This window comes from Aegilops tauschii, chromosome 4, assembly GCF_002575655.3.
Source record: "Aegilops tauschii subsp. strangulata cultivar AL8/78 chromosome 4, Aet v6.0, whole genome shotgun sequence".
NCBI classification, from domain to species: domain Eukaryota; kingdom Viridiplantae; phylum Streptophyta; class Magnoliopsida; order Poales; family Poaceae; genus Aegilops; species Aegilops tauschii.
The window spans coordinates 418,655,759-418,681,924 of NC_053038.3; the positions used below are offsets into that span (position 1 = coordinate 418,655,759).

The 26,166-nt window shown below is 48.0% G+C and overlaps 2 protein-coding genes across 2 annotated transcripts; one reads left to right on the forward strand and one right to left on the reverse strand.

Moving 5' to 3' along the window:
• The first annotated feature begins 2,793 nt into the window (after positions 1-2,793).
• Positions 2,794-6,854, forward strand: LOC109773518 (probable glucan 1,3-alpha-glucosidase). The gene is made up of 6 exons (XM_020332209.4): positions 2,794-4,429; positions 4,526-4,799; positions 4,876-5,011; positions 5,250-5,460; positions 5,553-5,759; positions 6,159-6,854. Exons 1-6 carry the CDS (start codon positions 2,870-2,872, stop codon positions 6,525-6,527), a joined length of 2,757 nt encoding a protein of 918 aa, XP_020187798.1. The 5' UTR covers positions 2,794-2,869; the 3' UTR covers positions 6,528-6,854.
• A 620-nt stretch (positions 6,855-7,474) lies between these two features.
• LOC109773516 (protein DETOXIFICATION 42) lies at positions 7,475-17,543 on the reverse strand. Its single transcript, XM_020332207.4, has 14 exons — positions 17,039-17,543; positions 11,488-11,836; positions 11,250-11,371; positions 10,055-10,261; positions 9,749-9,942; positions 9,517-9,652; positions 9,310-9,406; positions 9,120-9,220; positions 8,870-9,033; positions 8,685-8,756; positions 8,457-8,573; positions 8,261-8,356; positions 8,052-8,173; positions 7,475-7,845 (listed from the first exon to the last, which is right to left on the reverse strand). The coding sequence occupies exons 2-14, from the start codon at positions 11,676-11,678 to the stop codon at positions 7,803-7,805; spliced, it is 1,662 nt and encodes a 553-aa protein (XP_020187796.1). The 5' UTR covers positions 11,679-11,836; positions 17,039-17,543; the 3' UTR covers positions 7,475-7,802.
• Between the last annotated feature and the right edge of the window lie 8,623 nt (positions 17,544-26,166).

Consider the following 26,166-nt stretch of genomic DNA (forward strand, 5'->3'; position numbering starts at 1 on the left):
TTACCATGTCACAAGCCATGGGTCTGTATTGATGGGGAATGGTGCGAGTGCTTCTATTCATGGTGTTGGCATAGTCGATATGAAGTTTACTTTGGGAAGGATCGTGCAGCTGAGGAACGTACAACATGTCCCTGCCATCAAGAAGAACCTCACTATTGGCTCCCTTGTTTGTAGAGAAGGGTTTAAGTTGGTCTTCAAGTCTAATAAAGTAGTTACGAAATATGGACTATTTGTTGGAAAAGGTTATGAATGTGGAGGTTTGTTCCGCCTTCCCCTCATGAATTTTGGTAATAAAGTCATGAACAATATTCATTTGAGTCTTAATGAATCTGAAGTTTGGCATTCACGTCGTTGTCACATTAGTTTTGGTGTTATGAGACAACTAGCAAAATTGAATTTAACCCCGAGTTTCACTTTAGCTAAATGTTCTAAGTGCCATTCGTGTGTGCAATCAAAGCAACCTCACAAGCCTCACAAGGCTGGTGAGGAGAGACGCTTGGCACCATTAGAAATCATACTTTCTGATCTTTGTGAGATGAATGGTGTGTTGACTAAAGGTGAAAAAAAATTCATTTCATAATGTTGATAGATGATTCCACTAGATATTGCTACGTTTATCCGTTAAATACTAAAGATGAGGTTCTACACTACTTCAAAATCTATAAGGCAAAAATTGAGAATCAACTTCAAAAGAAAATTAAACGAGTCCGGTCAGATCGTGGTCGAGAGTACTTCTCTAATGAGTTTGATTCTTTATGTGCAGAACATGGTATTGTTCATTAGAGGACGACTGCCTATTCACCCCAGTCGAACAGGGTTGCCGAATGGAAAACTGTACTCTAACGGATTTGGTTAACGTCATGTTAGGTACATCGGTTTTATCCAAGCCATGGTGGGGGAGGCTATATTGACATCATGTTATGTCGTGAATAAGGTTCCCATAAAAGATAATGATACCACTTCCTATGAGCAATGGAGAAGAGAAGAACGACACTATCGTACTTACGTACTTGGGGTTTGGACACCAGCATGCATGTGCGTAGATTAGCTTTCCATTTTTGGACACATAGGGGACATATCTATGCTGCCAGATTTAAATCTACGCCATTTTAAACTTGTAGTTCTCCTTCTCCTATATGTGATTGTGATTGCACCTCTTTCATCTAATACATGTATGTGGCATATGTTTTATGTACAAAACAGTGTTAAAAAGTGCAATTAGACATGTAGATTATATTTTTATATTATGTTTACATCTTTAAATCTTAACCGTTTATATTAAAATTAATGGTTGAGATAATTTAATATATGTGAACGAATGTGATGGCTTATTTTTTTTAAATATTTTTGAAAGACGACAATGTTATGTCATAAGATACCAACATGATAATTGCTGGGTGCGGCGAAGTGAGCCCATTATTCTAGTAATGGTATAAAGATAGATTGAATATAATAAAATTATAGATACATTTGAGACGTATCACAATCCTGAATGGTTTGGCAATGCCATACTGGTCTTCATGGATCATGGGATACTTTTTCTTTTTGTAATTTATAGTAGGGAGCTTCGTAAGAATTTTCAAAAGCAAGATTGTCTAAGGAGATGGGCCTATAATTTGAGGTAATTTCTGATTGCTTTTCTTAGGAACGAGAGTGACAAATGTAGTGCTAATACTCCTGGTATTAAGGTTTCCCTTGTAAAGGTCCTTGCGCAATTGGATGAATTAATCCTTGACAAAACACCACCATTTTCTCCTTCAGAAACGTACCATTAGAACCTTCTAGTCCCGGGCTCTGTCAGTTAGCATGCATTTTACCGTATCCTCAGTTTCCTCCTTCGGGCACCTCAAGCACATAGAAGTCAAGTGCAACAATGATGACATATGCTGAACACGAAAGGACCTAGATGCCACCGAGTGGGCTAGGTTGGGTTTGGTGGGGGTGCACGATACATGCATAAACCCCATACGCGATATCATCACTCATCGGGAGTAGGTGGAATCCCCTATCCCTCAAAAAAGATGGAATCCTCTATTCTCGCTTGTAGCGAATGCTAAGAGATATTCGTAAGAACTGCACACCCAATCGCTCTATTAGACTAACCCATCTACTTCACACCCAAACGTTAACCTAGCATGAGCCGATTTTCTTCCATTTGTCATTTTTTTTCTCTGTCAGGTTCAGCGGCCTCCTTCCTTTCTTTCTCATTTTCTCCTTTTCCTTTTCCTTTTTTCTTTTTCCTCTTCTCCTAAAATTCGCGAACATTTTCAAATTTCATGAATATTTTAAAAATTCATGTTTTTCTGTTAAAATCAGTTACACATTTATTAAATTAGAGGAAATTTTAAATTAATTAACAATTTATTTAAATTAGTGAGCATTTATTTAAATCCATTGAATTTTAAAAACTATGATTTTTTAACATTTTTTATGTCTATCAATAAACCCATAGCATGTTTATTTCAATATAATATATATTTTAATCTGTTTTTCATGATTCTTTATTCTTTTATTAAAGATAAAAGAAACCTGAGGCAGCATCTTTAGCTTTCTTTGAAGGCGAAGACTGCAGCTGTTCGGTGCAGCCTACTTTTAATTTCGCGAGAACGACGAGAAAGGGAATGAGAGCGCTGTTGTCGGTCAGCCCATATCCGCGATACCTCCGGAGTAGGCCTGCCAAGAAGATGCACAAAATCTACTATACGGCCCGTACAAGGCCTGCTACGCTCCCAATTCGGCGGCTGGCCCATCGACGAACGGCGAGACATCCCCCCACCCCCCCAGTCCTGCAAAGACTCCGGCCGAGGGAGCAAAGGGGCAGAGGCAGTTCGCTGCTCCACAGTCCCAGACCAGATCCGACGTCGCGGCCATGGATCCCCCGCCGCTGCCGCGCGTCCTCCCCGTCGCCCTCCCCCTCCTCCTCCTCCTGCTCGCCTCCCCCGCCGCGCTCGCCTGGAAGAGGGACGAGTTCCGCAACTGCAACCAGACCCCCTTCTGCAAGCGCGCCCGAACCCGCGCCCCGCACTCCCTCGACGCGCCGCTCTCCCTCGTCGCCGGCTCCCTCGCCGTCTCCCCCGAGGGCTCCCTCACCGCCGAGCTCTCCCACCCCTCCCGCCCCCGCCCGCTCCTCCTCCGCCTCTCCGCGCTGCCCCCGCACGCCCTCCGCCTCCAGATCGACGAGGACTACTCGGCCAACACCCCGCCCAGCCGCCGCTTCCACGTCCCCAACGTCCTCCTCCCCGACGTCGACTCCCGCGCGCTCCACCTCTCCAAGCCCAAGACCGTCGGCGGCGCCTCCACCGTCGCGCTCTCCTCCGACCTCGACGTCGTCGTCAAGCACGATCCCTTCGAGCTGACCGTCCGCCGAGCTGGCTCGGGCGACCCCGTGCTCTCCTTCAACTCCCACGGCCTCTTCGACTTCGAGCCGCTGCAGGAGTCAAAGCCCGAGGGCGATACCTGGGAGGAGCAGTTCAGGAGCCACACCGACACGCGCCCCCGCGGCCCGCAGTCGATCACCTTCGACGTCTCCTTCTATGGTGCCGACTTCGTGTATGGCCTCCCCGAGCACGGCTCCACATCGCTCGCCCTCCGCCCCACACGCGGCCCGGGGGTTGAGGAGTCGGAACCTTACCGCCTCTTCAACCTCGATGTGTTCGAGTATCTCCACGACTCGCCCTTTGGGCTGTATGGGTCGATCCCCTTCATGATTGCACATGGCGCAAGTGCATCTTCAGGATTCTTCTGGCTTAATGCCGCGGAGATGCAGATTGATGTGCTTGCACCAGGGTGGGATAGCGCGGCCTTGATGGAGAATGGGAGAATTGACACGCTGTGGATGGCTGAGGCTGGTGTGGTTGATGCGTTCTTCTTTGTTGGTTCCGAGCCGAAGGATGTGATCAAGCAGTACATTAGTGTTACAGGTACGCCCTCCATGCCGCAGCAGTTTGCAGTGGCATATCACCAGTGCCGGTGGAACTACAGGGACGAGGAGGATGTTGCTGGAGTGGATGCTGGATTTGATGAGCATGATATTCCATATGACGTGCTCTGGCTCGACATTGAACACACTGATGGCAAGCGATATTTCACATGGGACCGTTCCACATTCCCGGATCCAGAGGAGATGCAGCGGAAGATAGCAGATAAGGGGAGGAAGATGGTAACTATTGTAGACCCACATATGAAGAGGGACAGTGGGTACCACATCCATGAGGAAGCTACTGCCAAAGGTTACTATGTTAAAGATGCAAGCGGGAAGGACTACGATGGGTGGTGCTGGCCTGGGTCATCATCATATCCTGACATGTTGAATCCTGAAATACGGGACTGGTGGGCTGACAAGTTCTCCTATCAAAACTACAAGGGATCAACTCCAACGCTGTACATTTGGAACGACATGAACGAGCCATCAGTTTTCAACGGCCCTGAGGTATGTTGCTGAATTGCAATATTTCTGTGCATTATCTTGTGAAGGCGAGGTTTACAGCAAAACTGAAACATTTTATGCATGAATCAATCTTGTTAGGTCACCATGCCTAGGGATGCATTACATAACGGTGATGTTGAACATCGAGAACTGCACAATGCATATGGGTACTACTTCCATATGGCTACATCAGATGGGCTTCTCAAGCGAGGTGAGGGTAAAGACAGGCCCTTTGTTTTGTCAAGGGCCTTCTTTGCTGGAAGTCAACGGTATGGGGCAGTTTGGACTGGTGACAACACTGCAGATTGGGATCACCTTAAATCCTCTATTCCGATGGTTTTAACTCTTGGTCTTACTGGCATGACCTTCTCTGGTAGGTGGACCTACATTACAACTTCACCTCATAATCCTGATGTTAAAAGCCTTACTAACATGTGAACCTTTGACAGGTGCGGATGTTGGTGGATTCTTTGGCAATCCTGAGCCTGACCTATTGGTGCGTTGGTACCAAGTAGGAGCTTTTTATCCTTTCTTTAGAGGTCATGCTCACCATGACACCAAGAGGCGGGAGCCATGGTTATTTGGGTAATGCCACAAATAATTAAATTTAAATAGTTTTGTTTATCTTGGAAATTCTCAACATGGCTGGTAATCCCCTCTGAGAAAATATATTAAAGAACTGGCTGATAATCGAGGAAAATTTATTACCATGACATGACTTCACATTGTCATCTAGAAAATTTAAGCTGATAACTTAGTTTGGAGAAGTAGATTATAAATGATATTTGTTTCAAGGCTAACATACTCATTGTACTTACTACAGAGAGCGAAGAACTGCCCTCATGAGGGAGGCAATACATATGCGGTATTCATTGTTGCCCTACTATTACTCTCTGTTCCAAGAGGCTAGTGTAACTGGTGTTCCTGTTATGCGTCCTTTGTGGTTGGAATTTCCTGACGACAAGGAAACATATAATAATGGTGAGGCTTTTATGGTTGGGCCAAGCATTTTGGCCCAAGGAATTTACGAAGAGGTGAGTAGTGATACTGCATATATATTTTTTCTAAATCACTCATGTTTTGCTGGAAAATGCAACATGCATTTTAATATAATAACTACATGCAGGGCCAGAAATCAGTGTCGGTTTACCTTCCTGGAACGGAGTTATGGTATGACTTGAGAAATGGATCTCCATACAAGGGAAGTGTGTCACACAAGCTGCAAGTTTCAGAAGATAGCATACCAAGCTTCCAAAGGTCCGGCACAATTGTGCCAAGAAAGGATAGATTCAGGCGCAGTTCTACTCAGATGGTGAACGATCCATACACCCTGGTATGTCAAACATGTTTGCCTATGTAAACATCTTGCTCTTTGGTAACTCATAATCCCATTTACTAGTTCTCTCTGTGATGTGCAAATAGTCATTAATAGTGTTAATATCTACCTGGTATTTCATAATATTTTTTACCGATGAAAAGTTGCATGTGAACCTTTTTCTGTACTAAACACATGCTGCATGTGAGCCTTACTTAGCTAGCCCCTTCCAGATTAGTCGATGTGGTTCTGAGGATCAACTATACATCATATTGCAATGCTTGTTAAATTATTAGGCTCTAAACTAGCTAAATATATGACCATGCAAATCTGTTTGGTTGATGTAGCTACTACCTACATACTAGTGCGGTTTATTCTCTGTAGTACTATTTAACTCTGTATTTTTGCAATGATCAGGTGATAGCCCTCAATAGCTCTGGTTCTGCAGAAGGTGAACTTTATGTGGATGATGGGAAAACTTATGATTATCAGCAAGGGGCATTCATCCATCGGCGTTTTGTATTTGCAGACAATAAACTAACTTCGATCAATATTGCGCCTGATAGTCTGGGCAAGAAGGTATATTCAACTGAGTGTGTGATTGAACGAATTATAGTGCTTGGGTTATCATCGGGAGCAAAGAAGGCTATCATTGAACCTGGGAACCAAGAAGTGGAAATTGATCTGGGACCGATTAGTTTAAGGAGTGGTTCAAAGTCTGTTGCGCCAACAGTCAGGAGGCCCAATGTTCGTGTTGTAGATGATTGGACGATAAGGATCGCATGATATGCAGCCCATTCACATATGGAGCCTGATGTCTCCGTTGTTCGCTGTCTGGCTATAAACTTGGGCAATGCTAGAAGCGTAGTTTCAGACTCGTAAATGTTATCTGTGGACACCCAAATTTCATTGTTTCAGACTTTCAGTGGACCCAAAATTTCTGCATGTACCTGGTACGCATGCTGTTTGTACTCCCAATTTTGACATAAGTCGTGACATAAATTGCTGATGTATACCTGTAGCACTTATACTGAAATTGGTGTGCCACGTATGATGTATGCGATATGAAGTTCTTGCAACATTGCAATTTAGTAGTTTTTTTTGTGTGTGTAATCTTGGATAGTTCTTTGCCTAAGATTGTAACCCCATCAGCTTCTCTGTCCATGAAAATCTTTTATAGGCAACATAGACCACACACTATCCTCCAACACAATGGTAACAAATAATACCTTCTCAGACAGAATGCACATACTTTAAGAGCTTGAGTTGTTAGTTATGGCAGCCATCAACTGGTCCTGCAACTGCAGTTGTGAGTTGTGGCAGGCAGACCAAAGTGTAGTATCCAGTTATAACTGCTTTCAGTCCTGCGGCTAGTTAGTATTATAACGTTTACATTCACTGGCTGAAGTAGGAAATGGCGGTAGGCAATGCATCCAGCCCCCAGCCTCTGTTCCGACCTAAAAGGGTAAAATGCCTTGAAAGTGGCGTATAACAACATAAGTAGTACAAAGTTCACTTTTGTAAGTCGTTTCAGACAACTCAAAATGGACTGTTTTGCACATTGTCTGAAATGTCTTAAAGGCCTTATAAAAGTGAACAGAGGAAGTACTAATTTTCAGCTTGGAGGTTTGTTTGACAATCTTTTTTCCGTCAAGACAATTTTATTTCTCAGCTCGAAAACAAAACCTCATCTTCGGTAAGAAGAATGACCTCGCGTACATCCGATACAAGGATTAAGAGAGGAAAAACGACATAACTAGGGATAGACCAATGTATCAATGTAGTATGATTTTTACAGAGCACTGGTCCAATTAAATAGCCATCTCCGGCACAGAACAAGGACATGAATCACAAGATCAGAGTAGCCTCTCTCTCCCCCAACAAAAGGCAGACGGCCGCGAAGCAAAGCAATAAGCCCCATCATCTAACTCCAATACCCCAAGCTTAGAACAGCAACACAATACTACACTTATTCTAATTACATGGAACGAGCGTATGCATATGGCTATCTACCAGCTATGCACTGTAGACAAACCGCCATCAATCTTGCGAGCCGATCCATCACTTCCGGAGGAAAGCCCATGGCCCGCTCGCTGCCCCCATCCTGCAGACACCAGTCACAAAGCCATAATTGAAGATTATGGAACACAGATTTTGCAAGGATTTCACAGAGAACAGTTCAATTTCAGCAGGATTTGAAAACATTCCTCCTGTAAACGGCACTAGAAAAGGGCCGGGGATACCGAAGAAATGGATATACTGAAGAAGTGATGAGGAGGGGGTTAGGGTGGAGCATCGTATCATTCATACCTCCAGGTGCTGGCTACGGTCCTGAGGCTCATGTAGATGGTCAATGCGACCCATATGCCGATGAATCCCTTGTGCGCAGAAAGGTACACCAGGCATGGTATGGATATGGACGCCACCCCAACCTGAAGGTTTCCATGGGATTCAGTTTCAGTCTCGGGACAAGTTTCAGAGCTAAAAAATTTATGCTGCTGTGTAAGGATTTAGGGTACCATGGAGTATGCAGAGTAGGTGTAGTCTTGTGCTCCGAAGTTGATGCCGTCGAACACGAACGCCAGGGCGTTTATCGTCTGCGTGCCGGCGACAAACTGATCATCCCCAAACAAAGCTATATTCAGTGTCCGAATCCTGGGAAATAGTCATCTCTCGTATGGAGTTTCAAGTGTTTTGAAGAGCCAAGGCTCTTACCGGGATGCCTTTGTGGATGACGTCGATCACAGCGGCGTCCTTTGTGAAAACGCCGGCGCCGAACTTCATGAAGAGACCGAGCACCACTGTGAGACCCATCCCCAGAACAATGCTCAGCTGCAAGGTGAAAGACATGGCCATTAGCCTCTTCTTCTCAATGAACCAAACACATTTTGCGCGTTCTAGGGGGGGAAAAGGGAGAAGTGGCAATAATCAACTGTAACAAACCTGCAGAACACGAGAGGTCGCGGCAATCACCTTCTTGGTATCGTTCTTGGCGAACGCGCTTGCGAGCACTGCCTGCAAGAACTCATCCACAACACGCCCCAGTTCAGCACACTCTCCAGTCTCTACCGAAGCTGCTTCTCATGGACTAATAATTAATCTATGGGAGCATGACATGGCAATCTGACCTGTCCAGCAACGGCCAATCCATCGGCGAGAAGCGACGTCGCGAGCCAGAGCTGGCAGCAGATCTGGAAGGCCGCCATGATGGTTGGCCCGTCGCGGGCTGCCAGCGACGACGCCAGAGTGACGCAGAATGTCACCGCTACCACCCTCGCGAGCAGCAGGAATCCTGAAGAAAACAGAACACTTTCAGAGCCATTTCCAGGGGACCAGTGAGGGATGTTATCCAGTTCCAGGGTTCCAACTGTATCTCACCACACCCAAGAAACCGCCCAAATTTCAGGGATTTAAGGCTCGGTGGGATAACATCAACTTGCTGGACGAGCCGACATATCAAGATCATGGTTATCAGATACCTGAAGAAAAAGATGGAATGGGGAGTTGTTAGGACGGACTGAAATACATAGGCAGGTCTAGATGCTACTGGTAGCGAGGTGAAACCTACTGGGAAATGACATGAGCAACTGCGGCACCAGTGACACCCATGTGGCAAACAAACATCAAAATTGGGTCTAGGATGATATTTGTTGCATCTCCAACCACTGCAAAAGAAATTGTAAGGAAATGTTAGCAACGCTTCAAATATTTCTCCTTGAAAACAGATATCCATATTCCAGCTGAAAGAATGTAAATCATCACCAGGTATTCTTACCGGTAGCATACAACGGTGTCTTTGTATCTTTGAAGCCTCGGAAAACACCCTGCATTGCCAAAGACAGGAGAACAGCGGGAGCACCAAGTGATCTGATCGTTAGGTATCGAACCGCGGGTTCTAGCATTGGTGAGTCCTGGAATAGTGTGATGTAGATGGAAATATGAATTAGCATCATGGATAGCAAGAAACTACAGAAGTAAAATAAACTTGGACAGATAGAGACACCTACATGTTTCACACCCATGATGCCCAACACAACTTTCGCCGAAAAGATGAGGAACACGGCCTGGACTAGCCCGAGAAATGAGCCAACAATTAGAGCCGATGTCACAGAAGGTATGTACCTTCTCTTGCACCCTTGATTGGAGAGATCAGCACACTCTGTGGGTATACAAGAATTAGCGCACACTGGCGTATCACCACCTGTAAAACAGAGTTCCACATAGGGATTCATGAAGAATACTTCAGTCCTGAGGTCAAATCAAATTACTGTTTAGGAACATATGAAACCAGGTATATTGCGAGAAATCGGTACCAGATGCGGGCACATTGCAGGCATCTGAATGCACATGAGCGGCTTTCTCAAGGTCTTTGCTGTTATTTTCTTCTAGGTACTTGCTAATGATGGCATCTTCTTCAGCGACGAATGATGTTGTTACGCTAACGAGTGGGTAGATGCAGACTTTCGAGACTTGGTTAAATATGGCAATAGAAACACCAACAGCTGCTATCTCCACCGAACCTGATCATTGAAAAATTGTGCACATATTTCACCGCATTAAATCTCAGAGCAGTAGCAGCAGCCTATCTCTTACAACGCACAAAGTAATGTGAGATAACTATGAGAACAGATGTCTGAAAGACTAAAATTATCTTTTGCGACTAGCTTAGACAAGCAACGGAAAACTAAAGCCAAGGACCTGGCATACTAAAAGTACAGAAAAAATGAGTATCTTTCAAGAGAATCACACTTCTTTTGTGTGTGTAAATGGGGAACATACTCAAAACAGAAAAAAAAAATCAAAATGGGGCTGTGGTGACGCCTTTCGACAAGAAAAGAAACGGACGAATGGTTATTTCAAGGTAACAAAATGAAGAGAACGAACTCAGCATGTGCCTGGCTAACCAATTGTATAACGAGAAATTGCCAGTGACACGCAAAGGAGTATTCGGAACAGAAGCCTTTGTGATGCACAAAAGAACAAATAAAAACTGAAAACACTGTTACTTTAGATCTTCTATATAAGCATATGAAAACACCAATGTAACCGAATCAAAGGAAAGAAATGAGCAATTTATCAGCCATGACCATTAGCAAAAAAAGAAGAAGAAGGTGGGCGCAATTGTCGGCAAAGGTGAAAATTCTCCGGTGCGCATTTCGTGGAAGGTTTTTTGGCGCCAAATGAGCCGGTTACATGTCCAAATCAAGTGATCGATACTGTAGACCGAAGTCGGTTACTTTGCCAAACTGACAAACCGGAAACTGAAGTAGGGACTATCCACTGACAGAAACAGCAAAGGTGGTACATATCCGGAAATTCCCTTGTAGGACTGCCTAAAATCAGGACTGCCGGTGAAAATTAATTGAGAAGCTCTATCTATCCCGCGGAAATTCCGCGAGGGAGGTGCTACAAGTGAACATGGTGCAGCAACAGCGACGCATAGAGGTTTCTTCTTCATTGCATACATAGACAGATAGATAGGTTGATTGGATGGCCGTATGTATTTACCTAGACGTCCGATGAATGCTGTGTCCACCAAGGAGGCGAGGGGATCGGCGGCCAAGGCAAGCGACGCCGGCACCGCAATGCGCAGCACCTCCGACCCGAGCTCATCGAGCTTGAAGACGCTCCTGCGACAGGTTACAGTTAAGCACATCAGACGTGAGGAACACGAGCACTCCCAAGACAGACGTACTTGGGCGCAAGGTGGAAGGAAATCAACGAGATGCATGGGACAAGGACGAACCTGATGTTCATGACGAAGAGGTACATCCCTGTCGTCCTGGGCCAGCCGGACAATGCAGACGGCGCTGGAACATCCTCCGCCGCCTTCTCCTCCGGGCCGTGCCCGTTCGCCGCCGCGGCAGCGTCCGTGGGAACGTCGACGGCCACCCGCTTCTCCCCCACGGTCATGCTCGCGGCCGCGCCCTCCTCCATACACAGTGGATGCTTGCCTGAGAGGTCGATCGATCAACCGATCGTTCGCTCGCTCGTTCAGGGTATATACGTGCTCGGACGGAGGACTGTGAGAGGAGGGATGAGAGCACAGGGAGAAGCGGCAGCTCGCCCCTACTTATACGGAAACCGATCAGCAGCTGTCACATGGAAAGGCGAACGTGGGCAGGGCGTGTCAGTCAGTCCGTCAGATGTGGCGATGTGCTCCACAACGGTGAAATGTCTCTCTCAAGAAATAAACCAGCTTTTTCTCAACAACAACAAAAAGATAGATAAATCAGCTGACATGGAAAAAAGGAATCGGCTCGTGCCGTGCGTGCGGTTATGTGTGCGTGTGGTCTCTGTGCGCATGCAGCGGAAGCAAAGGCAGAAACAGAAAGGAATCGAAGTTTTTTTCGTTACAAGAGCAGGAAAGCGACCACCCGCCGTGACGACCGGGGCCGCAACGCGACATGGCCGGGCGTTACGGCCGGCTGGCGACGCATGCGGCGAGGCAACGGCGAGTTGCACGACGTGCATGCTCCTGCCGACGAGAATGGAGGGGAACGCCCGTGGTCCAGGGCCGGCCGCCGGGAACGCTCCGATCGCCGAGTGCCCGGCGAGCCGAGGGACCGATGCAGCCGGAACGCGTGACGGTATGCGTGTGCGGGACGCCGCCGCGCCGGGCTGGCCGGGGTTCCGGGCGGGGTATTGGTTGGTGCCGTTACGTTGCGTGATCAAACGCACAAGCTAGTGGACATGGCGGCCCAGCGGTGCCGTCGGCGATCCGTCAGTGCCGTCCCGGCAACTACCATACGTACCACCGTTGGGATGGCCTCGGCGATACGTACGGTACGGCCTCGCCGGCCGGCGTAGGCTGCATGGGCGATCGATCATCGTCTCGACCAGCTTTTCTGACCGGCCGGAAAGAGTTTCTGTTACCGGAACCCCCCTCATCTCTCGTACGGCAAAGGCACGCTTTAATTTGCTGGGAAGCAAGCTGCAATTGTGATAATACTAGTCCTACAGCATTTGAAACGCAAGAATGTTTTTGTCGCGAGAATGGCCATGCACATTATTCATGATTTTTCTTCACCCATCGAACCACAATTGTTGCATGCAATTGCATCCCAATTGTTAATTTCCCAAGTGCCGTGTCATCCGGTCAGATGCAAGTAACAGGATAGAGATTCGGATCAACAACGGACAGCGGCAAGGCGGCATGGCAAAAAGAGGAGGATTTTTGGGGTCTCGCTCAACGCCTTGCCCATTTGTAGGACGCCTAAAGATCATGATGAAGCTTCAGCGCGACGATTCTCGTAGAGGGGACCTCAGATGTTTGGATAAGCACCGGTTTTGAGTATCGGAGGGGAACAGCTAGCTTGATACCTAGACGCCGATAGAACTACCGGTTCTCTTTTTTCACGCCGCAAATAATACCTTGAAGCATACAAAGCAACTGATGTGATATTGTTACTCTAGATATGCAACGTAGTAATTTTTACGACTGTCGCAAATTAATTTCTTACGTCCATTTTCATGTAATAAATTGTGTGCGTGCAGTGAAAGATCATCTTACTAAATGTATTACTCAAACTACGGATGCATATCATTTCTAATGTAGTTTGGGCCATTCTAACATCAAGTTCACTATAATTTTGGTACAAGATTATAGTAAACAAAAATGGTTACGAGATAGTGCATGCTTATGGGTTACCCACTAGTAATTTAGTAGATCTTTTTTTGACATATCACATGCATGGTTTTCCAATTGTGTTTCTTAGCCACCCCATCCTAGTCTCCTTTTTACCCATTCTATACTAGAATCTTCCTCCTCTTCAAGGTGGGAAGACGAAAAGAGGCAGTGATCTTGGTTTCCCCACTACTCATGGCTATTGCTCTCTCTACTCATGGCTATTTCCCTCTCCACTCTTTCCAATGAGAAAGATGACAGGAGTCCCTCCCATCTTATTTGGATATATTGCTGAGACTACTTGTTATCATGTTTTTTTAGGCAATTTCCCCCATCTAGCATTGGGGAAAGGAGAGGCGAATATGCATTCAATGGAGTGAACTGTAGTCCAAACATCTGTAGAACTAAAATGATGCTTGAATATACCAAAAGGTAACACACGATTCTTGGTTATTCCTCATCAACAGTACGCGAGTAAATATAACGCAGTCCCCTCAGCTACAATATATGCGAGGCTTTTAGTATGCCATAAGTTTGCGCCTCCATCGCTTCATTCCATCGCTTCATTTTCTAGAGTGGATTTTTACGCAACTATTTGCCACTACATTTAATTGTTCAAAAACAATTCACCAAGTTTCCAAAAAGTTGTGAAATGAGCAACCCTACACGCACTACTCTTTCTATCTGACATGTTAACAGCCACTATCGCTTCATCGACTGCAACCATCAATCGCAGCTTTGTATGAAAATCGAACGTGAAGGTGTCGCATGCATAGTGATCTAATTGTGAAATAATGTGTGCACGTAGTAAGTCATGCTATACTGTGTGGACTGACACACATTAATCAAAAAGTTTGACTCACATGACATGTACCAAAATGAATGTTTTTTGGTTAGATCTCACACACTATTCATTCTTTTTATGTTGAACAGTTAATTAGCTAACTTGCATTCACCAATTTTTGGAAACTCTGGAAAGTATTGAACAGACAAAATATGTGTTGTGTCATGGCAACTAAGTGCCAAATTTAATTTCCATATTTCTGGTCCATATCCTTTGCAACAAAATGATTTGGTTAGATTCATATTAAATATACCACAACCATTTAGTGTACCCCATGTCAACTAAGCCACAAAACATCAAACATAGTTCATCGCCAACTTTTATGAAAAGCAAACTGATCGTAAGCCACAAAAACATCAAACATAAATAGTATTGGGCGCCACTAACTCTCCTAGTGCTGTGATTATGTTGCTGATGTGCCACTAGCAATTTGGACTGACCACTTACATAAATAATTCCAATCATACACAAGTTGGTACGTTGCTCTTTCTATGTTTGATTGGCTAGCAAGGTAACCTTGCTCCTTTTGACCATAATTTGTGTATCAGGGTGCAGTCATCTAATTGTATGTTGACAAAACTCAAAAGGCAAAAGACTCAGTGGTAAAAGCAAATTTAGTGTACGACATGTACGACAGTATGGTGTCAGCATATCATTTGTCGTATCACGTTAGAAATTTTTAGTGACGTTGAGAACAAGACCGGGCCAAGAGTCAAGGGAGTGTGAAAAGGTCTAAGCATTAGAATTAAAGGATGGAAGAAACAACAACATTAAATAAAGAGAAAACAATCATGTACTGTAACAATATTGTTCTTGAAACAAAATTCTCTACGGCTACATTGCTATCCTTTTGTGCCATCTTCAGGTGGCATGGTTAAATACAACAAGAGAAGCCAACCATCTGTACCAGAAATAAAGAACACGGTAGTGCGAGACTTTGTTTTCATGGATAACAATGTCCTATCAAAGTTGCGGTGTTTCTATTCCCTATGCTTAGATACATCTGAGAGTTGCGACCGACGATTCAGACTCCAGAGAATGTGTTAAAATAGACTGCTCAAAATTTAACTTGTTTTTTGTGATAATCAAATTTAACTCAAATACCTGGCATTCGGTCTCACTATAAGTTTCCTCAAGAATATCTTGCCCAAGATAGTGCTTCAAGGATAAGGCTACAAATAGACAGATGTGACCATTGACTTGAAGCTCCACAACAAACAATTCTGGGGGAGAATGCATAGCATAAGATGTGATACTAATGCTCGACAAAACTTGTCATACCTGGTGATTCCAAAATAAAGTTAGGGCTTACTGGCTAGCACCATCTATGTTGGGCCAGCCAGGGTTCGACCATCATGCTCACCAAGTTCCTCTTATGCATGGCCATTTTTTTGTAATTCTTATATTCTTAAATCTTCTGGTTGAACAAAGTATCACCGCAGACAATCATAGTTGTGCATATTTGTATATATTCTGTATATTTTTACTAAATCTTGTTTGTTGTGACCGCAGAAAAGTGTACAACTAAAAAGACACGAGTTGGCCAGCCATCACAATCACAGTGAACAAAATAGCTCGAGACAGTATCATTGAATTTGAAAAGGTTCGGTGTAAACCAATCAACACACTTAGAAAACAAGTACAGTAACAAAACTACCAGTGTTCTGTCTAGTGCGTATTTGGCCAGTCACATATACTCCGCTCTTATCATCTCCTGCATCCGTAGTCCGTACATTTGAGTATTATCACTAGCAGACAAACAAATAAGCAGTGTTTGATCAAATGGTTTTATCCCGAATGTTGGCCACTCTAAAAGCAAAAGAGCCAAGAAATGTCGCATTATATATATCCCAATCGAACTGTTTATAAATGTATCCAACAAAAGCGGAGTGGAATGCGAGCTGCGTCATCGGCAAGTTAAGCAGCTTTAGGAGACTAATACCATGCTGATATGTGGTGCCTGCCAGCTTTGGAGTGCTTGGTTGAAATGAAGCAACAAAAAGGCGTTACCATATCTGAATCTACTGACGTGTGGTTACCCTGATCGCTCTTCCTTCCGGAACAGCAACCAGGCCAGCTTTGGACTGGTGCCGGCCAACTTTAGAAAACCACTACCCGATGCGTGAAAAAGAAGATTTAAAGGTGCACATAAGCGCGCGAATAATATAGCTATCAACCGATTAAGCTTCTCTGGCACAACATCTATATTCCCGGAAATGCAGCTTTTGCATGGTTTTTACTTTTGATTTATGTGTGTATATATCAATATATATGCATTATTGTTTGGTCAACTACGTAGTACGTAGCAGACTCATGCAGAGTGCCTAGAAGGATACAACCAAGTTCTACTCCTGCGTGGTACTTCGCCAAAAAAAAGACAGTAATCCACCTCATAGCGACTGCATCTGTGTAGAGTGTTTGATTAGTCTAGTATCCTAGCTTCTTGTAGTGCAACGATCAATCACAGTCGGCGCGTACACCGTGGACAGAGACACCTCGACCCGGCCAATTTGTGGTTAGGAAAACACTTGCACTTGCTCGGATAGTTGGTTACGTTTAACGATCACCTACTCTAGCTAAAACGTCGGTACGTACATTGAGAACTACGCATCACGGCCTGCCGTGCAACACGTCACCGAGACCCGTCACCGTCGATCGCTACGCTCGGCTCAGCCATGCCGCCAAGACATTAGCTATGTTCTTACGATCGATTGAGTTCCCGTCCGAAGAGTGCTCTATCGATACGCGATCGATTATCTAGCTACCTGGAACTGGAAGAATGATCAAACAGAAAGAGAAGCCATATCAAAGCATGCGCATGCGTACCTCTGGCCTGAAGTAGCAAAGTGGCCGGCCACTGGGTGCAGAGCGGCTGTGTGTCTTGGGTTGCACTCGCACTCTTGGGCGCTGAGTGCAGAGAGCTACTGGCTGCTGCTCCACACTGGCTCGTGGCCCCTATTAATAGGCGCCGTGCGAGGGCGTCCGGAGGCACGATTCACGCGTGGCGCGGCTCGCGTACTTGCGGTCGCGCGACGGCTCGAGGGTCCGTTGGATTCCCGCTGCCTTTTTCGCTAGCTCTGGAGTCCAGCTCGGAGTCGCAATAGCTAGGAGAAAATCCTTGTTTAGTCGCGGGCCGCGTGGCCAGCACAGGCCCGCGCGTGTCGCCGCCGTACGCCGGGCCGCGCACCGGCGCCCCGTCCGCCGTGTCACCGCGCCATTGGCGGCTCGCCGACCAGGAAAGGTCCGGCTGCAGCGGGAGCGCGGTGGTGCGGTTTGCGTTCACCAGTATACAAGTCGAGGATATAGGTCACTCACTAGGGGCTCTGTGAATAAAAGAGGCCAGCAATGGAAAGCCTGGCCTACTTCTTTTCCTGGGGGATGATGGCTCAACTGTTAGGCCCGCCCGCCTGCGTCGCTTTCGTATCACTCCTAGTTTACGCATACGTCTCTGTGTGGAAACTGGTAAGGAGCTGCACCGAGGAAGGAGAAGGGCGATGGAACCCGTGGGAAAGTTAGGTTGCGGGGGTCGGTCAGAGTAGCAGTGACCGTGAGAGTGGTGCACGCGCCATGGATTTTATTTTATATGTCTCGACCGAGGACAAGCTAGGCCACCAAGGACGGCCTGAGCTACGCCGGTCGCCGGGCGAAGCACTCCCGAATAATTTTCCTGCTGATAAGTTGATCTGGTGATTCCTTTTTGGTCTGAATTCGTGTGCGTGCGCGCCAGTGGTCGCTTGCGTGTGAGATGTCGCGCTCGCCGTCGGTGCTGGTTGGGTGGCGGCTCTCTCCATCAACCGCGTTGCCAACAGTGGAGAAGAAGCTTGCGTCGACTACGGTAAAATTACTGGCTGGTGTCATTACATTCCACCCAAACCAGAAGCCTAGGTACAGTAACTGACGCCGACGGGATAAAATTGAAGGGTCTGTCTAAGACTCATTTGACTGAGACCTTGTAAAGGCTTAGTGGGCTGACATGGGGATTAGGACATTTTTAAGATGGACCTGCAAACCTCCCACATTTGTTTGGACCGCGGAAGCCATACAGCGCACCCCTGTATCGCTCCGCGGCGCGGTTCGGACGCGATTTCTTCCGCAAACCAAAGACAAACGTGGAGGAGCTTAGCGGGAGTCCGGACTGCTCCCAAGCTCGCTTCTGACCGTCCTGGCCCATAAAAAACCACCCGCCCCTCCCGCGCTTTCCTTCCGATGCATGCGCCGCTTAACACGTCGTATTCATGCCGGCCTAGAGCACGCAGCAGCCGGCACCGATGCCGTGATGTGACCGGAGGGACGGATGGCGGCGCTGACCGAGCGACCTCTCGGGAGTCGCCGCTTCAATGTGGACGCAGCTTCTCGTGGAACAGACTTCGGCCGCTGGGCCGTATTAAAGCCGGCTGACGGCCCCTTCACATGGCCTGGCCGCGGCTTTATAAGTCATGCTCCGGCCAAGCACAGAGTCGCAATCCCCTTCACCCAACACCTCCGCACTCCTTCGCCTCCCCGTCACCCACCTCGCCGAGCCCTTCCTCCTCTCCGACCCCAGAAGCGATGCCGAAGTCATGATGCTTGATACGTCTCCAATGTATATATAATTTATGAAGTATTCATGCCATGCTTACAACAATTTTATATGGTTTTGGTATGATTTGGATGGAACTAACCCGGACCGACGTTGTTTTCAGCAGAACTACCGTGGTGTTGTTTTTTGTGCAGAAATAAAAGTTCTCCAAATGCAACGAAACTTTTTGACTGGATTGGTGGTATGGGGAGTCCACTCTTGCTGTGGCGTTCCCGGTGCTTTTTTCTTACTGTCCGGACCCGGAGATCTCTATCTCCGAGCTCTCGGAGAATAACTGGGACCTGGGCCTTCGTAGATCTCTGTCTCCTGTAGAGTTGGACGATTGGCAGCGACTTGTTGCCTACTTCCCTTTGCTCTCGGAGGGAGAGGACTCGGTTTTCTGGCCCCATACTGCTTCTGGTCGCTTCTCTGTTAAGTCATTATATGCTAAAATTATCTCAGGGTCCCCTACCTCTAAGTTTAAGATCATCTGGCATGCCCGTGTCCCTCCTAAGATTAAAATTTTCCTTTGGCAAGCATTTCATGGAAGGCTGCCAGCGGCTGACCAGATCCGCAAGAGGAACGGCCCAGGTTCGAATAGATGTGCTTTGTGTGGTGAGCTCGAAGATACGGAGCATATATTCTTTCAGTGCTCCCTGGCCAAATTCGTGTGGTGTTGCATCAGATCTTGGCTCCACGTTTCTTGGAGTCCATCATCCTTTGCTGAACTTAGGATCTTGACAAATGGCCTGTCTGGGATCTCCATACGGGTTTTCTGGGTGGAGTTTACGGCGATCTATTGGTCGCTGTGGACTACTAGAAACAAGTTTACTATCGAACACTCCTTCCCGGCTAAATCTGTTGACTGCTTATTTAAATCTGGCATATTTTGCAGCAGTGAAGATCATTGACTAGGGACGCTGACCACGAGGCTTTCGACATGTTGACTTCCAAGATTCGGGCTACTGCTTCTTCCCTGGCGCGCAGGCAACCAGGAGTTTAATGGAACCTGGAGGTCCCCTTGTTGCTGTTTTCTCGTCTTCTGGCCTGCACGGCTGCGCGCCATGTATGGCTTGGGTGCCATGTATCAGAACTTTGTTTACTTTGTCTGTCTTTTTGTTGTGGTTACCTGTCTATGTGATTGTGGAACTCTGCCTGGTGGCTTTATTTATAAACGAAACTTTTTGACGATTTTTTTGAACAAAAGAGGCACTAGAAGCTCCGTGGGAGGACCAGAAGGTGAAGGAGGTGAGCACAAGATACATGGGCACGCTAGGAGGCCCAGGCGCGCCCAGGTGGGTTGTGCCCACCTCGAGGCCCATCTTCGTGTGATTCCAACGCTGAAAAATCCTATAAATACAGAAACCCCCAGAAATAAACCTAGATCAGAAGTTCCGCCGCCGCAAGCCTCTGTAGCCACGAAAAACTAATCTAAACCCTGTTCCGGCACTATGCCGGAGGGGAAAATCATCATCGCTGGTCATCTTCATCATCCGGGTAGCCACCATGATGAGGAGGGAGTAGTCCACCCTCGGGGCTGAGGGTTTGTACCAGTTGCTATGTGTTTAATCTCTCTCTGTCTCTCTCGTGTTCTTGAGATGTCACGATCTTGATGTATCGCAGGCTTTGTTAATATAGTTGGATCATATGGTGTTTCTCCCTCTCTATCTTGTTGTGATGAATTGAGTTTTCCCTTTGAGATTTCGTTTTATCGGATTGAATATTTTTATGGATTTGAGATAACTTGATATATGTCTTGCATATGAATACCCATGGTGATAATGGGGTATTATATTGATTCACTTGAGATATGTTTTGGCACTCAACTCGCAGATTCCCGAACTGACATTGGGGTAATCTATGCATAGGGGTTGATGCACGTTCTCGTCTTTTGTTTCTCCGGTAGAAATCTTGGGGCACTCTTTGAGGTTCTTTGTGTTGGATTGAGTATTATGAATCTGAATTTGCTTTGGTGTTATTTTAGTACGAACTCTTGATAGATCGATCGAAAAGAATAACTTGGTGTTATTTTAGTACGAACTCTTGGATAGATCGATCGGAAAGAATAACTTGGTGTTATTTTAGTACGAACTCTTGGATAGATCAATCGGAAAGAATAGCTACAAACAATTTCTTCTTATGTTCTCCGCTAGATAGGAACTTTGGGGTGATTCTTCATCACACATTGAGGGATGGTTATATGATTCAATTAGATTAGCATTGTTGAGAGATTTCACTAGCGAAAGTACGGACCCTAGGCCTCATATTCAAGCATTGCAATACCGTTTGTGCTCCATTTTATCAATTGCTACCTTGCTGATTTTTATTGTTCCTATTAGAAAAAACAATATCTACTATCATTACTACACTTGTATCACAATCTCTTCGCCGAACTAGTGCACCTATACAATTTACCATTGTATTTGGTGTGTTGGGGACACAAGATACTTTTTATTATTTGGTTGCAGGGTTGTTTGAGAGAGACCATCTTCATCCTACACCTCCCACGGATTGATAAACCTTAGGTCATCCACTTGAGGGAAATTTGGTAGTGTCCTACAAAACTCTGCACTTGGAGGCCCAACACGAGTCTACAAGAACAAGTTGTGTAGTGGACATCAAGCACTTTTCTGGCTCCCGTTGCCGGGGAGGTGAGTGCTTGATGGTATATCTTTAGATCTTGCAACCGAATCTTTTAGTTTCTTTTTTATCACTAGTTTGGTTTATAATAGAAAACTACAAAAAAATGGAATTGAGGTGGCCTCATATTATTCGTCTTTATAATGTCTTTCATGAAATTGATGGAAAGGGAAATTGTGCTCAATTGATAGAAGAAGAATTCTATAAAATGTTTGACAAAAAATCGTTGAATGATGAGCATGATTGCAATGTTGTTGGTATGTGAAAGCACAAGTGCTCCCTGGGTGATTTTGGTAATTAATGTCAACATATCTCTTGTTGGACTAATGTTTTTATCTAGAATATTTCAGACAAGTTCAACAGATGGAGTGGCATGGACAAGAGGATGTGGAACCCCTTCAAGATGCTAAGGACAAAGGATTAGCTCAAGCTCAAAAGCTCAAGACTCTACATTTTACTTTTAGTGATCCAAGATCACATTGAGTCCATAGGAAAGCCAATACTATTAAAAGGGGATGAGGTGTTGCTTAATGGCTTGCTTGCTCAAAGTGCTTAGTGATATGCTCCAAAACCCTCAAACACTTTCTCATATCCACATATGTCCCAAACCAAAAGTCAAACTCGGCCCCACCAAAATATTCTATCCAGCGCCACCGAGTTCATTTGACATAGCCACTGCCACAAAGCCCTAGTCAATTCGGTCTCACCGATGGGATCCCGGTCTCACCGAGATGGGCTTGCAAACTCTCTGGTTCCTATTGCAATAAATTCGGTCTTACCGAGTTTTGTGATCGGTCCCACCGATTTTGCCTGACCAACTCTCTGGTTAACCTATTACCAAAATCGGTCTCACCGAGTTTGTGTAATCGGTCAAACCGAGATGAGGTTTTACCCTAACCCTAGCACATCGGTCCCACCGAGTTGATCATATCGGTCCCACCAAAATGCCTAACAGTCACATTATGAACTAAATCGGTCCGACCGAGTTCTCTGATTCGGTCCCACCGAGTTTGGTGATTTGTGTGTAACGGTTAGATTTTGTGTGGAGGCTATATATACCCCTCCACCCACTCTTCATTCGTGGAGAGAGCCATCAGAACATGCCTTGTCGGAGTAATGGGCCACGGGTAGGCTAACCCGAGTCCCTGAGCCTTTCAAGACAACAGGGCTGGCAGCGCCCCTCGAGGCGTCAAGACGAGGTGCCGCCTTCTGGTGGCCGGCTGGAGGAATAGCCGGCTGCTCGTAGACGGCCGAGTTCCAGAAGCCGGCATCAAGACAAGCCGACTCCTAGTGGGCGGCTTCCAGAGAAGCCGGCCCCTAGCAGTCGGCCCGTGGCGCCTACGAAGCCTGCGCCCTCACCAAGAAAGACAAGACAGGGAGTGGCTATAGTATAGCCCATCCCTCCCAAATCCAGGGATGGGCGTGGCCACAGTGCACCGTACCAGCGGAGATCTCCGCCCGGTGCGGCATTGTTGCCACTCCACCCCTGACGTCACCACAAGCAGGCGGGGCCCTACTCCCATGACGGCCTGTTGGTACGGCCCAAGGATGACGGGCCCCACCGATCAGCGAGAGCCCGGAAGACGGCTAGAGCCCCACCAGTCGGATCCGAGGGAGGTCGGTCCCCAGCAGTCGGCCCGCCCCTTCCTCGGGGCCCACTCGCCATTAACCAGACAAGACACAGAGTGGCTACAGTAATCGCCCGCCAGGCGGCGGGGCTGTAGCCACGCTCCCCTGACCAAGCCGGCGTCATTAGCATCACGGCTACAGTGATCAGCAGCCGACAAGACCCGTGAGCGGCGGAGGCGGCCTGTCGGCTCCGTACCAGACCAGTCGGCGGGCCCCAGCAGCCGGCGGAGAAGCCGACCACCAGAGAGACTGACAGCTGGGTCCTACACCCGGCCGGATTACTATTGTACCCCTGGGGGGTAGGCCTATATAAACCCCCCAGGACACCCATGCAAAGGGTTCCCAACCTGTTAGAACTAGACTGACCCATAGAGAAAGGAGAGAGCTAGCCTTGCTTTCTTCCACCTCTAGCAAACAGCTCGAGGAGCACCATTGTACTCACTATTGCCTTAGAGATCATGCGGAGACCCCGCAGAGCAGGACTAGGGGTGTTATCTCCTAGGAGAGCCCCGAAACTGGGTAAAGTGCACCGACGTTCGTGTCTACGCCTTATCCCGCTTCCAGGCACCGGCAACGTTCTACTCGCTCCCACCATGATAAGCCATCCATTGGCATATGTCGCACCCAACCCCCGACATGCCTACACTTCCATCATACATTTTCTGAGAGAGAACCACCTACTCATGTGTTGAGGTCAAGATATTCCACTCCAACCACATAAATCTTGATCTCTAGCCTTCTGCAAGTTGCTTTCCACTCAAATCATCTTTCCACCAAATCCAAATCTGTGAGAGAGAGTTGAGTGTTGGGGAGACTATCATTTGAAGCACAAGAGCAAGGAGTTCATCATCAACACACCATCTATTACCTTTTGGAGAGTGGTGTCTCCTAGATTGGTTAGGTGTCACTTGGGAACCCTTTTCTTCCCTGGCGAGCGCAGCCAGCCCGGCACGCCAGACGGAGTCTGCGCTGACGCGCTGCATGGCGCGGAGGTCGCCTGCGCGGCTAGCTGCCTCGCCGATCTTGTTGGCGAGGTTCGCCTCTCCGATGAGCCTGCATCTGACGCGGGCACCGAAGGCCCTGAGAGCCGCCTCGCGAGCCTCCTCGATCAGCTCCATGTCACCAGCGAGCCTGCTGTAGACTTTGAGTCTGTAGGCTCCACCGACCCGATGCTCGTCGACTCCGACACTGCGTCGCTTGACACGTTCCCCACCAACATGGTGGTCTACGATGAGCCACCTCCTCGCGCAGAGAGCGGCGGAAGCACCATCACGGAGGTGCTTGTCATCGGTCACAGCGATCACTCCGGCGGAGGTGCTCATGACCCGCTCGATGCGGCACTGCAAGAACTGACGGCGCCCATTCCAGAAGACGCCGACGCCGAGATGCTGGAAGCACGCCGCGCCCAGCTAGTCGAGAGCGCCAAGAAGCTGGCCAACATGAGACGCCTGTCGGAGGCTTACCAGCGCGAGATGGACCGCGCTGTGGGTGGCACGCCGGCTCCTGGTGGGCCTAGCCGCATCGGCACGGTCCAGCAACGCGGCGCGGCCATCGCTAGCCTATTCGGGGCAGATCGCCCCGTCTACGCCACGCCCGCGGAAAACATACGAGCTGCCCAGGCGGCAGCAGAAGAGCTGGACAAGTTTGACGGCGAAGAGCGTCGCCAGATGGCGGAGCGCGTCCAGCGACTCCTTGACGCGGCTGCTGAGCAGCACGAGGCCGGCTGCCGTACTGAGGCTCCCAACCGGCAGAATGACGATCCGCCTCCCCGCCGAGATCAAGGCGCGACATCCCGGACGCCGACTGGTGGCGTCCGCGGAAGAAGAGACAAGGAGCCGGCTGCCAGCCGCAGCCGGACTTGCCTCACCATCGAGCGCGACCAAGACGGCCGCCCAAGAGCAGTAGAACGACGGGATGACTGTCCGCCTCCTCCCCCTCGTCGGGAAAGGCGCGTCTCTCCGCCGCCTGTTGAACACCCGACACTCGGCAACCGCCTTGGCCGCCGAGAAGGAGTCAGAGAGAATGATGCTCGCCACCGGATCGACCGTCTCAACCGATCCCTGGCGCTAGAAGAAGAAGATGAGCTGGGTCCGCCTTGTTTTGGCCCCCGCATTCGAGATGAGCCCTTCCCCAAAGGGTTCACACTCCTGAGAGACACGCCCAAATACACCGGCTCCGTGAAGCCGGATGACTGGCTGATCGACTACTCCACAGCCGTCAGCATCGCGAACGGCAACAAGCGCGTTGCCGTGAAGTATGTTCCGCTCATGCTCCAGGGCACGGCCCAGACATGGCTGAACATCCTGAAACCCCGCAGCATCAACAGCTGGGTCGACTTCACCGAAGCCTTCATCCGCAACTTCACCAGCACATACAAGTGGCCGCCCAAGCCTCGGCAGCTCTCCTTGTGTGTCCAAAGTCCCAACGAGTCGACTCGTGACTACCTCACGCGCTGGGCCGAGCTCCGCAACTCTTGCGAAGGCGTGCACGAGGTGCAGGCCATCGAGTACTTCACCACCGGGTGCCGAGAGGGCACCCTTCTCAAGCACAGGCTTCTCTGCAACGAGCCGGTGACCCTCGACGAGCTGCTGATCATAGCAGATAAATACGCCACGGCCGACTCCTCCATGAAGGCAGAGATCCAAGTTGATGCGTCTGGCAAAGTGGCTCCTCCAGCTCCTCGGGCCCCGGCTGGTGACACCAGTCGGCGTCAGCAACCCAACGACAACAAACGCAAGGCCGCGTAGCCGGCTTCTACAAAGCCGGCAGGTGGCGACAGTCGAAGACCAGCAGCCGGAAGGGCAGCCTCCATCCAAGCACCAGAAGGGTGGCAAGCCCAATTGGCTGCCCGCTTTCTCGTATGAGCAGACCCTTGATGAGCCCTGCAAGTTCCACAGTGGTGCGAAGCCGTCCAACCATACCACTCGAAAGTGCCATTGGCTCACCAGGATCGCCAAGGGTGACGGCCTTCTGCCTCCTCCGCCTGCTGGGCAGCCGCCTCCTCCTCCCCCCAGTAGCCGGCGGTTCGACCAGTCGGAGCCATACAAGACAAGTATCCTGAAGAACACGGAGCTTATGTCGTGTTCACAAGTGTGGCCGACGATAAGCACAGCAGACGGCAACGACA

What these genes read in the sequence shown, in the direction of transcription:
- LOC109773518 (XM_020332209.4), top strand. Translation starts at nt 2,870, where the DNA reads ATGGATCCCCCGCCGCTGCCGCGCGTCCTCCCCGTCGCCCTCCCCCTC. An exon ending in TACTGGCATGACCTTCTCTG is followed by an intron (nt 4,800 to 4,875) that starts GTAGGTGGACCT and finishes AACCTTTGACAG; the next exon opens with GTGCGGATGTTGGTGGATTC. An exon ending in CCCAAGGAATTTACGAAGAG is followed by an intron (nt 5,461 to 5,552) that starts GTGAGTAGTGAT and finishes AACTACATGCAG; the next exon opens with GGCCAGAAATCAGTGTCGGT.
- LOC109773516 (XM_020332207.4), bottom strand. Translation starts at nt 11,678, where the DNA reads ATGGAGGAGGGCGCGGCCGCGAGCATGACCGTGGGGGAGAAGCGGGTG. An exon ending in CTCTTCGTCATGAACATCAG is followed by an intron (nt 11,372 to 11,487) that starts GTTCGTCCTTGT and finishes AACCTGTCGCAG; the next exon opens with GAGCGTCTTCAAGCTCGATG. An exon ending in CCTACTCTGCATACTCCATG is followed by an intron (nt 8,174 to 8,260) that starts GTACCCTAAATC and finishes GGAAACCTTCAG; the next exon opens with GTTGGGGTGGCGTCCATATC.